The sequence below is a fragment of the Diospyros lotus genome, chromosome 1, assembly GCF_014633365.1.
Source record: "Diospyros lotus cultivar Yz01 chromosome 1, ASM1463336v1, whole genome shotgun sequence".
Lineage (NCBI taxonomy): Eukaryota > Viridiplantae > Streptophyta > Magnoliopsida > Ericales > Ebenaceae > Diospyros > Diospyros lotus.
In genome coordinates this window covers 4,455,826-4,471,825 of record NC_068338.1, presented here as the reverse complement: position 1 = coordinate 4,471,825, position 16,000 = coordinate 4,455,826, and the positions used below count along the sequence as shown (strand labels likewise).

General features: G+C 40.2%; 1 protein-coding gene across 3 annotated transcripts; it reads left to right on the top strand.

The window, feature by feature from the left end:
• Positions 1-6,896: 6,896 nt before the first annotated feature.
• LOC127788263 (probable serine/threonine-protein kinase PBL16) lies at positions 6,897-15,540 on the top strand. Of its 3 annotated transcripts, XM_052316392.1 has the most exons (7): positions 6,897-7,462; positions 12,838-12,888; positions 13,018-13,154; positions 13,268-13,403; positions 14,072-14,208; positions 14,646-14,769; positions 14,917-15,540. In XM_052316392.1, exons 1-7 carry the CDS (start codon positions 7,399-7,401, stop codon positions 15,285-15,287), a joined length of 1,020 nt encoding a protein of 339 aa, XP_052172352.1. In that variant the 5' UTR covers positions 6,897-7,398; the 3' UTR covers positions 15,288-15,540. The 3 variants fall into 3 exon arrangements, with proteins under 3 accessions (XP_052172352.1, XP_052172359.1, XP_052172343.1); XM_052316399.1 differs by lacking the exon at positions 12,838-12,888; XM_052316383.1 differs by having other exon boundaries at positions 6,902-7,462; positions 12,838-13,154.
• The last annotated feature ends 460 nt before the right edge of the window (positions 15,541-16,000 follow it).

Here is a 16,000-nt window from a genome sequence, read left to right as displayed (position 1 = left end):
CACCGTGTCACTCCCATACACTGGCCCAACACTGGTTCCCCATCGTGTTGCCCTGTGCTTCAGAGAGTCAACACCTAATCATTATTACCATGTGGCTCCCTTACATTGGCCCAACAACAGTTTCCAACAACATGGCTCAGGTCCCACTCTGATCTGTTTCGCACCCCGTAATGTGACTTTCAGCCTTTCAGTCACACCTCTGATATCGAGCTTAACATGACCACCCCGCTACGCTCGCAGCCACTATTCTTACCAGGCGTCCTACTCGACAACAAATCTATCGGATCATTACCGCGTTCCACGTTTTCTCCTTAGGACTACTCTAGATGTCTTATCCTTAGCAGGAGATTCTTAGACTCATCTGACCAAATTTCCTAGGGTGCTGCTCCAAATCTTCGGCATTTGACCGTCACCTACAGTTCACTAAATTGCTCAGGCCCATGGGCCACTTGCCCTCAACGCGAGCCAACTCATTAGTCCTCTGCCACACGGTCCATAGCATCAGATCCGTCACATCGAGCCTTGCACCCTTAACATCAAGGCTACTTAAAGCCCCCCGAGCTACGATGGTTCCGCCACCATCTTACCCAAGCCATCTTACTTGGTTATCCTTGCCTTAATAACCTCAAACTCATACCCTGAGCCTCGCTCCTTAAGACTCTACATCTCTTACCGCTTAAGATACTCTCAAACCATCTCACATTTTGAGGCCTCATGATCTTACCCCACAAAATCATGTCTCACGGCTCTCACTCAACATTTGAAATCTCCTACTTTCCACAACCATGGACCCGGGTCCATCATGATTCATTTCACCACCCAGCTCATAGAGCACCTACCATTACCCTCCAGGTAAATAGAGACCTCTCGTCTCTTCTTACACACCCATAGTGCATTCAGTCACGATGCCCAGCTTAGCCTTCCAGCACGCCTCACTCAGGCTCCCATTACTTGGAATTTAAAATTCGGGGCCTCCACATTGCTCACCATGCCCCTGCCCACTCGGCATCCGAAGTTGGCATTTCCATTGCGCGCATAGCCTATGGATGTTCTGTTGCCACAATTCACTACCCTCGGCCCACACACCGCTCATACCCTTCACTTGGTGACCTCCACGTCTCCCATCAAGGGTCTCAAGACCTTAGGCGTCATCACGACCCCAGGCATCATAATGAGGGTCTATCCACCTCTCATCTCCCGACCTTAGGCGTCCCACTGGACCCCAAGCGTCATAATGAGAGTTTTGATTGGCCCCTCATCTATCGATCACATGAACGGTCACTTGGCCTTACTCAACCAGGACTTCTAACCCAATGGCTCTCACGCTCATATCAACACATGACCAACTCTTTAATACCCAATTTGGATTCCCCTAGATTCCAGCTCGACTCACTTGGGACTTCTATCTCGTGCAAACACCCGCTAGGGTCCACTTGCCACATGCCTATCATTCCCAAGGATAGACCTCGTCTCATCATGAAACCAACTAGGGCCCACTCATACCCTAGGCGCATCCCCTCTGGGATCATCATAACAATACGATCACATCGCATCATACATCTAGCATCCTGACTCCCCTCAGAGTTTCACTGCAATTAGCCTTATCCCCTTCCCGAGGCTTACCACATAGCTCGCTGACGACTCATTTCCTTGAGTCTTGAGCTAACTCCCACTATAGCTCGCTCTATCTCAAGCGCACAAGCCTTGCTACACCACTTCCAAGGGACAACTCTATTCCCTTGAACATGCTCGGCAAATCCTTGACATAGGGACGCTCCACTAATCCCTTCCCGGACTAGTCATACCTTAACTTCGTGTCCCCACATGAGCCTCAACACTTCAATCCCAAGGAGTTCCCATTCTTAAAACACTTCTTATCCCCGAAATGCTACATTTGAGTTTTCTTGACACCAACACCCACACTCGGGTTTTCGGTTCCTCATTGCTCAACCTGTATACCTCTCACAGGTATATCATCTCAATCCAGGGTATTTTCTCATCCCTAGAACAGGAACATCCAAACATACCATTGCAGGCCTCAATGACTTGACCCAATCTCTTAGGGTCCTCAGACCACATGTCTAACTTTTGTGATCATCAATCAATCTCACATCCAAACCTTGAGATCACAAATAACTGTTCTCGACCCCAACTCAGTTGTTAAGACATTCCGACTTACATTCAAATCATGCCAGACAACCTCTATTCCAAAACCCCAGCAATTACTCACATTAATCACTTAACCGACCACACTTAACACTTAAGCACGCTAGCATTCCTCACTTATATAGCTAGCCATGCTCTGATACCAACTGTAACGACCCGCTCCCACTTACGGGCGCCACCGGTAAATAATCGACCAGATTACTCACCCGACAACAACAACTGAAGGGTTGGACTATGTTTCAACAGGAAACGCCCTAGGTGGGAACTAGGCTTCATCCTTCCCTTCGCTCCACTCAGGAATCGGTCCCAACTCAAATAAGAAAAATCCAGCGGACCAAGACCCGAAACCTGAGTGAGCTTCACCTCTCTTCAGCTCACCCCATAGCAAGCCAGAGGTGACCCAGGCACAAAGCTAGCATACAAACACTTCGCTGAGTATTAGGGATTTATGAGAACATACCTCGCTGATCTTTACTCGATCCGAACTTGGCTTCAATAACCCAAGCCATATATATAATAAACAATTTCACAATCATTTATCACTCTACGATGATTACAACAATTAGATACAACCAACTCTCAACAAGTATACATTTACTCACAAGGGTATACACACATCACACTACATGACTACGTACAAGAGGTAATGAAATACAAAACTCGGGCAACACAGCTAGTTATCACAACAGTCTCCCAGCACCTTCCCTGCTTGCATTCGGACTTGCATCATCTACACATGAGGTAAAACCTCATGAGTCATAAAGACTCAGTAAGGGTGCAATGCATGTAAATATGAATATAATCATGTTTATGTATGCCAATGCATGCAAATGAGGCTAGGCTCACACATCCTCACAACCCACTAAGGTTTGAGGCATCAACCTATCAGCCCCCCACCACTAGTCCTCCATATGGCCACAGGTCCACTAGTTCTTGCATCACACAAGATATGACCACTACATGCCAATACAATATAAAAATATTATCAAACATATTTACCAACTTGCAAGGCCACCTCCACATGGGGTCATCCCTTACCTGGTTCGAAGCCTTATCTCTGCCTCGGCGAGAACACCAGCCCGAATCCCGAGCTCTTCTAGGATCACCGCCTCCCCGGTCGAACCTAGATACAAATACATACAAACCCAACTCTATCAACATCCAGCATTAAATCAATGCCCTCAACTTCGCCACACACACCACCAAAACCATCCATCAACAATTTTCCAAACAACCCCGGCACAGGGTTTAATCCCGCAAATAACTATTTTACATTAACTCGCTTAATGCAATTAATTGGGGAAGAAAAATATTAATTTACCTCGACTCATTTGGAGAGAAATTCGGAAACGCCCACGCCGACGTTGCCTCCCGAGCTGCCGCTTGCGCCCAAAATTCCATTTTTGAGCTTCCGACAAGCTCTTCAAGCCCCAAACTAATTTTCAGAACTTTTCCCCCTTTTTCTGGAATTTTTTCCTATTTTTCCAGATTTTCTCATTTTCTATTTTCTTTTTCTTTTTTCTTTTTTTTTTTTATTCTTCTTCTTCTCCATTTCTCCCTCTCGCGCGCGTAGCCCCTGTTCTTCTTCCTTCTTCGCATCCATCCTCCTCTTCTTCCCATGCGCAGCAGCCACTGGCGCCTTTGGCCTTCACCGCTGCCGCCATCTGGCTCACCGTCGATCACCACTAGCTGCACCGCTACCGCCGCCGTCGTGAGCAGCCTCCACCACCAGCTTCCCGCGCGCATAGCAGCCGCTGCACATCCTCACGTCCGCCATGGCTGTCGGTCGAAGCTCCTGGCCGCCTTCCACCACCACTGCTCACTCCTCCACAAGCTACTACAGCCGACCATTGCGCTATTACAGCCATCGAACCAGCCTTCGCCTGCCTTGGCCGCTGCCATCACGAGCTGCCATGGAAGCTTCCCCCGAGCAGCTTGCACGCCCCGCCGCTGCCATCATCGTTGGCCTTGGCTGGCCATCGATGCATTAAGGCAGCCTCTGCGACGCACCTAGGCAGCCCCCCCTTCAGTCTCCACGAGCTCCGTCGTGCGCCCTTACTGATTCGCTGCTGCCTTCTTCTTCTTCCTTCATCGGCTTCCATGGCCGCATTTACCTCAGCCATTTCAACAGCAGCTCGAAGCTGCTTCTTCAATGGCCGAGCTCGGCCGTCTCTCGATCTCGCTCTCACTCTCACGATCTCTCTCTCTCCCTCGCAATCTCTTCTGCATCTCACTCTCCCTCTCGGCTTGGCTCTCTCATTTCAAAACATCAGAGGGAGACTTAGGAAGCTTCCTTGAAGCTTCCTCACACCACAGCCATATATACATATATACATATATATTAAATTACATATTAAACCCTCTAATTCTCATAAATTACACTTGAGAATCCCTAATTCCACTTAGGAATTTTTAATAATGACATTTGGGCCCTCGAAACCTAATTTAATTATTCTTAAGCCACACCAAGACTTGATTTCTTCAAAAATTAATAACCGACTTTACTCGATAAAGCTGATTTTTGTCCCTACGCCTGTACGAGACCTTTATTCGATCCAAAAACGCCTAAGGGTTGCCTTACTCAGAAAATCGAACCACCCCTAGGGTCCCCTCAGCTTACAGGAGGTCCCCTCCGATTATTCGGTATTGGCACCCACTCGGTCTTATACAGAATTTATTCCGAGAATTATTCTCGGTTGGATTGCTTCTAGCATCATCATCCTCATCTCGAGATGCTCACCAATCTCTTGCCCTCTTCCCTAGACATCCAAGTCTCGAGGCACTTCCAGCCGCCAATTCGACAATTTTTACTAATTAATTTCTCGAGATTGACCCCTGGGCTTCACGGACCACCCGAGGTCCTTTCAAAATAATCAAAAATTATTTATTTTCAACACCATGTAATACCGGGTATTACAAGAGGCGCCTAGGGTTGCTAGCACTACTCGAGGCATTCGTGGAAAGGGTTGATCGTGTGGACTGACTTGGAGGAGTTCACGCTTGCGACTCTACGGATTGAATAAGGTAGAATCGAAACTACGCGATCAACTGGTTTCCTAACACGCTTGACTCTCCCAAACAAAGGACCGAGTCTTGCCTTGGGTAATCTTACCGCAGGCCTCTTCAACCACACGACCTTGCATCCTCACCTAGCCCTATCAACTACTTACTGAGTTCTTGACATACAAATTTTAATTATAGTTCGACAAACAAAGAAAAGTCTTAGATGTGCAAGGAAAAAGGTTATAACTTTGAATCGTCGAAAAAAATGAAAAGAACTAGAGAAACTTTAAACTTAGTGGCAAGTCAATTACACGTCTTCTACGTATTCTGATAGCTTTTCAATATTTTTCCAGCTATTTCTTCTTCTTTTTTTCCACGACTCTTTGAGGACTTCTCGTACCTCTCTTTCTTCTTTCTTCTTTATTATTTTTCTTTCTTCTCAAAAAATGATGAATAATGATGGGCTTCTACATATATATAAACTAACTTTTGGTTTATTAGACATTCACCTCCAATTTCACCATATCTCACAAGGTTCCAACAAACTTCAAATAAACCCCCTTGGTTCTTCATATTTCATTTGCACCCCACTTTATTTCCAAAATTCCGTAAATCTCTTTATCACATGCCCCAACATTTGTTAATTTTCTTATAGGCCCCAAACTTTACATCTTTAGGTTTTTCAAGTCCTCGAAAATTTTTAAAATATTCTTATGTTCACTTATATATGCCTATTCAAGCTCCTAAAATTTCACATTTTTACCCTCGTTCCTCCTTAATCGAGAGGATCATATAATATAGGGTATTAAACACGTCATTAAATATAATGGTAAAAATTAACAGACCTTAACAATAGTCAAAAAGTGGTGAAAGATATTTTTATTTTTATTTTTTAATAAACTACCCTTGTTATAATGAATACTCTTTAAAAAGGCCGTTGTTATTAATTATGAAACAAATCAATGTATGCAAGACCAGGGCGAGATGGTAGTAGGGCATCTTCATGTATATACATACAGTGGTACAATTTGTTGGCAGGCAAAAATAGGGTTGGCTTAACTCGCACTCTAAAATGAGTAAATGGGGATGGAAGGATGATATTGATAGGCATGGCATGCTGAGCGAAGCAGTAAGCAGGAGAAGCATCATGTTGCCGTCAATAACATTGGTGATAAGCCACACACTTTGCCGACGTTATTTATATTCAACCCACTCCCAACTTACATAATTCCCATTCGCTTGCTTATCTTGCCCCCATGATGACTAGTTGGAGGGCACATGACATGTTGACGATCTGCTTTTTATTCTTTGACATATGTGTGTGCGTGTGCGCTGACTTCCAGAGATTAATGAAATGGAAAGAAACAAACAAAAAAAATGATGCAAGAGTCATGAATATGGGTTTTCATTGGATAGAATTAGGGGTGAGTTTGCAACAGCAATCTGCTTCCGAGGGCAGGTTTTGATGAGCGAATATACCTTTTATATATATATATATATGTATATATATAGCCACTGGAAGTTAAAGTTGAAATTAAACTTGTATATATTAATGGTAGGTTAAGTGGTTAAGGAGTTGCAATAGTTGTTTTTATTTTGTGTTGGTATGACATGGGTGGGGATGGATCATGGAGGCGTGGATGTTAAGAAAATGAAAGCTGTCTCTGTCCCTCTTAACTCTCTCTCTCTCTGGGCTACATGGCCAAGGGGATTGATGGAAAAAGGATTGGTGGGAAATAGAATGCGCCGGAGCGCACTAACGAGAGAGAGGGAGAGAAGAACAAAATAGAAAAACTAGTACTAAAGCAAACCCCAACGCAACACGAGGAGAGAGTGAGTGCAGAAAACAAAGAAAACAAAAATCCCTGCCACCAAGACCCAGCGCCCACCTCTACAGTCACCCCATCATTGCCTTGCCACCCACAGCCACACACCTTCTCTCTCTCTCTCTCTCTCACTTAGACTTTGAGATAGCTACCACAACCACTATCACAATCACAATCACGCTCACAAACAACAGCATATTCCTTTACCATCGATCTGTTTGTATCATCTCTCAAAACCCATTTCATCATTTTGGGGGTTATTCTCCTTTTGGAGTTGAGTTGGTGGAAGATGATGATCGCGAAGAGAATAGAGCTCGATGAGTTTCGGTGATGATGACAGTATGGATTATTAGTTGTTGGTTTTGTTGAGTCCGTCGTCCGTCGTCGGCTGCTTCAGTGCAGAATGGGAAACTGCTGGTGTAAATGGGAGCCTTCCGTATACAGAATCTCTTCCAACGCTAAATCAGGTCCCCTTTCTTTCTTTCCGTCTTTCTTTCTTTCTTTCTGTCGTTATACACAAACTTTTAATCATCTTTGCTTCCTTCTAATCATCTTCGCTATTTTCTATGCGATCCAGTAGTAACTCAAATTCATATCAACTTCGCATCAACCAACACAACCCTGTTTTCTCTAACTTCTACTTTGCTTCCGTTTGATTATTTATGCTCCAACTTTTGCGTGTGATTTGATTTTTTATATCGAATTTCGAAAGAGAATAAGTTCCAAACTGTGTGAAGCTACTCAAGTTGGATCTTATGAATCCATCTAACCGTTCGAACTTGTGTTGATTTCTCTTGCTTTGTTTCTTTTTTCACTATTTGCTCTGTTTTCTTCTGAGTTTTTTCCCTTGCAAGCGAGTAACTTGTTCCAATCTAGTAGGATTCAGTAATCGGATTATTATATTTGCACTATAAACTCTTACAGATTCAATAAAATTACTTTTTGATGCTTTCTTTGTCCCACCTTTAATGCTTTACCCTTTTTTTCCCCTCATGGGTACATGGTTCTTTATTGAATTTAATATTGTTTCTGATAATATTTTTCTTCTCGTTTCCCTTTCTTTATGCGCCCGGGCGTTCCCTTTATACTAGTTTTTCATTTTCATAGGTAATTAGATTTTATTAGAGAACTTAAAGGCAGCCAACTTGGAGAACACCCAATACAACAAAACCTATCATATAAGCCCACTAGTTGTTAGATGACCCTAGTTTAATTTTATTCATTTCATTTTCATCCATAAAACGAGGAACAATTATATTATCGCATTATAAAATTTGTACTACTTGTTAGAAACCGCGACCGTGTAGCCTTTGACACCGTCCGATTTCGATCCGCAAAGACGCAAGTGTGATCTCCTCCAAATCAGTCCACACAATCGATCTTTCCACAACGTTCTTGGTCGTGCTAGCAACCCTAGATGTATTGAGAGAAAATCAAAATTTTCCACACCCTTTCAACTTCTTAAGCAACAGATAAATAGAGTTCAAAAACCCTAATCACGTCATAGAAAACCCTAAACATTTTAGCCCCGACCCTTAATCACATTGGGTCGGTTCTGTCCCTTAGGTCCACCATTAGACTAGATGTAGGGGCCAATCCTATTGGGCTATATTAGGGCCCAACTTATTGGATTAATTAAACACATCTCATGGGCTTATTAATTAATAGTTTTAGAATTAATCAAATTAATTCTAAAACCCTACATATCATGATTAACGTCTAGCAACATACCATAAATACCTAGCCAATGATGAAATAAACGCGGACATTTTCAATTGCAATTACCGTGTAGTAAAATTCTTTCATCGGTCTATGTCTTGATTGAATTTAGGGCATGGTTTTATGACAAAACCCTAATCATTTAATAACTATGTATTCATTCCAGATTTATGACTTGATAGGTGAAATCAAAACACTTTTTTGATTTCTACCTCACCTTGACCAAGGATTTCCACAGTTATGAAATCATCGAAATACATAGGACATCCTCTCATCTTGACGATAAGTGATGAATCCTATTTCAACATTCACAAGTCTTCATATGTGATAAGGCCACACTTAGTGACAGTTTGTCAATAACTCCATTAGAATCCAAAAAAGCACCAAGGCATAACCAGTTAAATATAAGACTACCATAATATCTCAAGTCTAAGGATCAATCTACACAATTGCAATATAAGAATTCCAATTCAACATTAAACAATAACCACTAGGAATTCTATAGCAGGTTAATTTAGTGTATTTACTCTTATAATAAGCACCCACATATATGCACTAGTGTCTTCACACTAATGTCCATGAAACAAGACATTCTCCTAATTAAGCATGCATCATATGTGCTAGCATATCCGAGTTATTAGTGTACATTCATAATATCTCTATGACTAGGAACATTTAAGATCAAGGCTTATAAGGAATATGTTTCATGATTGTCATCTCTATGCACGACTATATTCCATGAGCCTATTTGATCTATGGACTTTGTCAAGTATAGATTGCAATAAATAATGATGACACACATCAATGACAAATAAAACATAATGTCTTGCAATAACAATTGATTGAAGATAAAAAATCCCAATGAAAAAATAAGTATGATCAATTATATAAAATATAATTAGGTTGTGGGGCATAACTCTTAACACTTCTAGGATCTTAAGATGACTTTGGGCTAATTGTTTCTATTAGCGTTTGTTGTATTGTTGTTATATTAGTATTTTGTATGCTTTGTATTGTTGTTGGATTGCTTAGTTTTATATTTGTTTAGATTGTTATATTGATAAATTAATGGCATTCTTGTAATTAGACGATATATTAGTTCTGGGTATTTAAAGGGTCGAGATCTATGAATGAAAGATTGATGAGGCATTCTTTATGTCTTCCTTGTCTCTATTTTAATATGGTATCAGAGCAAAATTAGGGCTTTTGTTTTTCCCTTTCCTTTGTGTCAGTTACTCTCGTTGTCGAATATCTAGCAATTTATGTTCGGCGGTTTGTGTTTTGTTTTCAACCTCTTCTCCGACGATTCCATTTTAGTCTCGTCATGGTATTTGGTTCTCTCATTTTCATCATTTTTTTCTTTGACATTTTCTCTTGATCGTCACTGTTTTCTTTCGTCAATTTCCTCCGGAGATCTTGATATTTTGGACAGATGTAGTTTTCTGTTGGTCTTTTATTGTCTGTTCAAAATACCTCTTCTTTTATGGCGTCTGTCACTCCCAATGCATCTCTCTCGTCAATGGGAAATTCTGCCATCGATGATGATTTCACTCATTTCTTCATCCATCATTCGGATAATCCCGGTCTTATTCTTTTTTCTTAGTCATTGACTAGAGAGAACTATTGTAACAACTTCTCAAGGCATGCTATTTTGCTAGGATTTTATTTTATTTTTTATTTCCGTCACATTCATTATTACTCTCATTACCACCCCTGAATATCGTACAAAAATCCTCAAACATACATGCATAAATTTAACACTCCTAATGCAAAGCTAAGAAATGACAATTTATCCATTAGCGAAAGTAGAATCGGAACCTAACGAAATCTTGATATTTGCAATACAAGTAAATCCATACAAATGGTTCAACAGCCATAATATTACAATAATTGTCAATAAGATAGGCATAAAACAACAAAACGACTCATTCTAGCCTTGGCATAGGACTCACCACACGTCTGCCAATGCCCTTAAGTTTCAGACACCTCTTTACCCTTCTGCCTACTCGTCTCGCCTGGAATCTTGAATATTCTAGGGATAAAATCTAATATTAGAAGATGAAATTTCTAAATGAAGGTTAAACAATTTCATGAATGTACGATGCATGGACATGAATAAGCAAACACCCTGGTGTAGCTTTGACCAATATTCTAGTCCCGACACGGAACCCTAGGCAGTCACCCTAGCATTCACCCTTAGGGAAATCCATCCCCAGCACGGGAGACTCCTATAGTATTTGGCAACACTTGTTGGGGAAATATGGCTACACTATGAGGGTAACATCCCCTCATCACAAGTATTGATATACCAACAATATCATGCCAAATGAAAACATCCCAATTATCGATGCAATAAAACATGTGTAAATATGACAAGATGTATGTAAATTGCATGTAATTTGGCAACCGTTGTGAAAATCATGCTTAATTTAGGCAAAACTATCACATATAAATTTATGGGAAAAATCACTCACATTGTTTTAGCTTATTGGCCACCTTGGTATACGCGCCTTGTCTCGAAATGCGTGCCTGAGTATATTTCCTAGCCAAAATTTTTGGAATATTAATAAAACAACATTTTCTAATTTTCCAAAATTTTCTATATTTTTTTCACAATTTTTCCTTTTTTTTTCCCTTTTTCCCCTATTTCCCTATTTTTTCCTTACTTCTCACGCGCCTGCCACGCACTCGCAACCACTCGCCCTCATGTGATTGTCACGCGTCTTCCTCGACAGCCTTCTCGTTAATCGGCGATTGGTCCTCCTTGATTTCTTTTCGATTCCTCCTCCTCTTTTGATTTCTTCTTGATTTTTTCAACTCCCGAACACGATGGAAACCTTGGCTTCTTAAGGTTTCGATTGGAACACCCTCAAACCATCGATTTCAAGTCGGCTTCCGGCGAAGCCCAATTTTCCAGCCACCTCTCAAAACATCTTTAAAGCAACACTAAAATGCTTCAAACTCTCCAGAAATGATCCTTGCAACCTCGAGAACAAAAGCCCTATATCCAATCCTTACGATTTCTTCCAAAAACCATTGATTTAAACCCAAGTTTTGAATGACAAAACCCTCGGTCATACCCGACTATTTATAACCGTTTTTGGCTGAATCTCCAGCCAATCAAGTCGCCCCACAATGCTAAACCTATCTCTTAGGCCATAATGGCCCACCTCTTACCCTGCAACGGCGATCACCGACGACCGACCTACAAGTCCAATTTTCTAGCAGTGTTCACACTGCAATTTGCAATTTGGTCCTTTCTCGTCCACTTCCTTACACTTTGGCCCTTTGCCCTCAAGTCCTTAGGTTCCAGAAAATTATACTTAGCCCCATGACTATGAAAAATTACACTTTTACCCCAAATAATTACACTTAAGCCCATAAAAATTACACTTAAATCCTCAAAGAATTTTTGGGTATTAACTACGCCTTTTGGAGCCATTCGATGATGATAGCCTTGTTCATGAAGAACAAACCGGGGTTCATCAATAGTACAATTGTGCGACCTTCAGGTGATATCACTTCACTTAATCCCTGGATCAAGAGCAATAATATTGTCATTTCATAGATTTCAAATTTTGTCTCTAAGGAAATTTCTGCAAGTTTAATACACTTAGAATTTGCGTTTGATATATGGAATGATCTTGAAGAAAGATTTTAACAAAGTAATGGACCTAGGATTTTTCAATTAAGACGTGAGTCCATGAACCTAACCAAGGTCTATTGTCTCTAAGTGCATATTTCACAAAGCATACAAAATACCAATATATATATAACAACAATACAACAATACCTATTTACAGATATATTCCGTGTCTCTGTTGTAATAGTTTCTCGGAATGATAGATAGATATATACCTATTTACAGAGGGAATGAACAAATTTTGATCTTTGCACTTGATATGGACTACCTATATAAGAGCCTTTCTTCTATATTGATCAGCCAGGGCTGTAGTTATTTGGATATTGGTACTTCATATATTAAATGTTCAAATTTAAATCCCACAAGTTTATTTCCGGGTCAAAGTGGAAATGCTCTCATAGCTGCGTTTCTGCTCATAGTGGTATTTCAAAACTCAAAAGTGATCGGTAATGTGATGCTATATGTATGACCCTTCTTCAGAGTGTTCCAAAGAAGAAAGCCCATCACTAGTGAAGGCAAGAAAGGATGAGAGTAAGTTACCATCAAATCCCGAAGAAGTAGAGCACTTGCGTCGTAGTTCTGCTGCAAATCCTTTAATAGCTTTCACTTTTGCTGAACTGAAGACAATTACCGAAAATTTTAGACAAGATCACTTGTTAGGTGGAGGAGGATTTGGAAGTGTTTACAAGGGGTTCATTGCCGAGGATCTGAGGGAGGGACTTCAACTTCAGCCCATCCCAGTAGCAGTTAAGGTTCACGATGGGGATAACAGTTATCAGGGCCATAGAGAATGGCTGGTAAATTCCTCGATTAAATTGATCATGAAAGACCACTACATGTCATTTTCTTTCATTTCTTTGTTTATTTATACTTAATTTTATCAGTCCACTAAATGAATTTTTTATTTTAGGCCGAGGTCATTTTCTTGGGGCAGCTTTCTCATCCAAATTTGGTGAAATTGATTGGATACTGCTGTGAAGATGAACATCGGGTATTGATATACGAGTACATGGCGCGGGGCAGCGTGGAAAACAATTTATTTTCAAGTGAGTAAAGTTCATCTATCTTAAAACATAGAATTTTCATTTTTCCCGACAATAAATTAGGAGTTTCACCTGGAAAGAAAGTCATATCTCTTCCTGCAAATTTCACACACTCGTGCCAGCGCCCAACTCCCCCACCTCCCCAACATGCCCATGTGCACACACAAAAATGAAAAATATATATATATATATATATTTTCCTGTCAAATACACTTTAGAAATTTCAAGTCCCAAGTTGATGGAGACTTGGAGGGGCATGAGTTGTAGCATATCCAGCTACAAAACATTTATGACTCAGTTCTAGAACTATCCTGTCATCACATGCTTGAAGTAACTTGGAAGAAGAATGCGTGTAATGGCTGCTAGAAAAGAAGGAAGACTACTCTGTTTGATCCATAAAACTATAATTTGGTAGAGTGTGGATAAATATGTAGATTGTACTCGCTGAACTCCCTCACTTCAGTTTATTAAATCTCATTGGTCATTGAAGTTTGTATTGGGTAAGATAGACTAATGTTCATGATTTCCTTTAGCATCTTCTACTTTTATGCATATTTTATGTATTAAGGTCTATATCGCTTATTGTTTTGCCATTTTGTTCGTTTTCCCTCCCTCCCCCCCCTAAAATAGTATCTACTATCTAAAGATTTGGATTATTTTCGTAATCGCAGGAGTATTGCTTCCTCTTCCATGGTCCATTAGAATGAAGATTGCCCTAGGCGCTGCAAAAGGACTTGCTTTTCTTCATGAAGCTAAGAAGCCTGTCATCTATCGTGATTTTAAGACCTCTAATATCTTGCTTGACTTGGTTAGTCTTGAAACTCTATGATCACAATTCTTTGATGAAGTAATTTCGTTTGTTTATGAGAAAATAATAAAATGAGTAAACGATGCGTACTTGGGCTGCCAGATAAAAGCCAACAAAATGTAAACTGGTTTCCTGAACAAGAGATAGATTGTAGAGGATTCACCTCTCAAAAGTGGCACACAATATCTTATTTGTCTTCCCCGCCCTCCCCTACCCCTTCCCCTTCCCCATCCCCATCCCCAACTCTGCTTCGTTGCCCTAGTTCCTACGCCTAAAACCCACATACAGGATACAGTTAAGTAATCATCAGCGTTAATAGGTACAAGAGAATCAATGCCATACTTGCACTTGTGCAATAGAGATTTTGTGTGCTTTTTTACCATCATCTTAACTAATGGCTCCGCTTCTGCCCTTATTAATTTACATTCTCTATACAGGACTACAATGCAAAGCTTTCTGATTTTGGACTTGCTAAAGATGGACCAGTTGGGGATAAATCTCATGTTTCTACTCGCATCATGGGAACTTATGGTTATGCAGCGCCAGAGTACATTATGACAGGTAAGGGTTTGTTTCCTTATAAAATAATACTTGGTGCAAACTGTTGCTTTTGTTATAACAGGCAAGGGTTGTTTCCTCACGATGGTCAACTGCTACGCCATGCATGGTTGCTTCCTAAGGTATTTTATATACGTGTCTTCAATGCAGGGCATCTGACACCTAGAAGTGATGTTTACAGCTTTGGAGTAGTTCTTCTTGAACTTCTCACTGGCAGAAAATCTTTAGACAAGTCTAGACCGGCGCGTGAACAGAACCTCACGGACTGGGCTCTACCATTACTAAGAGAGAAGAAGAAACTGCTGAACATTGTAGATCCAAGATTAGATGGAGATTATCCAATTAAGGGAGTTCACAAGGCTGCCATGCTTTCTTATCATTGTCTCAACCGCAATCCAAAAGCAAGACCACTAATGCGAGACATAGTCGATTCCTTGGAGCCCCTTCAGGCTATTCCTCCTCCTCCTCCTCCTCCTCCATATGAGGTCTCTAATGACAAGTCTACTTTGTCATACGGTTGAATCGATTGGATGCAGAGAATGTCAAACTAAAGGAGGAAGAAGAAAAAGAAGAAGAAGATGAAGAAGCTGCAAAACTGAAACATCCAGCCGACTAGACTCGAACGCTTCCTTTTCTTCATCTTTCTTGTTCTCCCACGTACTCTTATCTCTGGTGGAGAGTTTTTGCGACACATGGAATTAACTTGAATCTCTTTCTATCGGCACTCTGAAAAAAAGGAAAGAAAAGCTCTTTTTTATTTTATTTTTTATTTTTCTACTTGTGCATTTTCTTTGAAAGTGTAGGGGCAGGGCGAGTCTGAGATTTTAGAGGTTATAAACAAAATTTTATATGAGGTTTTTTATATTTAAAAATAAAATTATATATAACGAATACGAATAAAAAAATTTTATTATATAAAAACATTCAAAGTGATCACAATAATAGTTTATAATACATAATATTTTATTTTAAATTTATTTTTTTAATATTTTTAGATAAAAAATTAATAATTAAACTATTACAATCAATTTGTTCTGACATATATATGTTTTTTAATAAATACCTGTCAATTCATTCAATTTTTTTTTTTTTGACATTTTTTTTGACATTGTTGACGTAAGATTTTTTTAACTTCAACTTTGAGAGATGTAAAAATCCAGTACACCAATATATATAAATCAATTTAAATAAAAAAAATTAATATAATATCAAATTCAAATGTAATTGGGTGAGA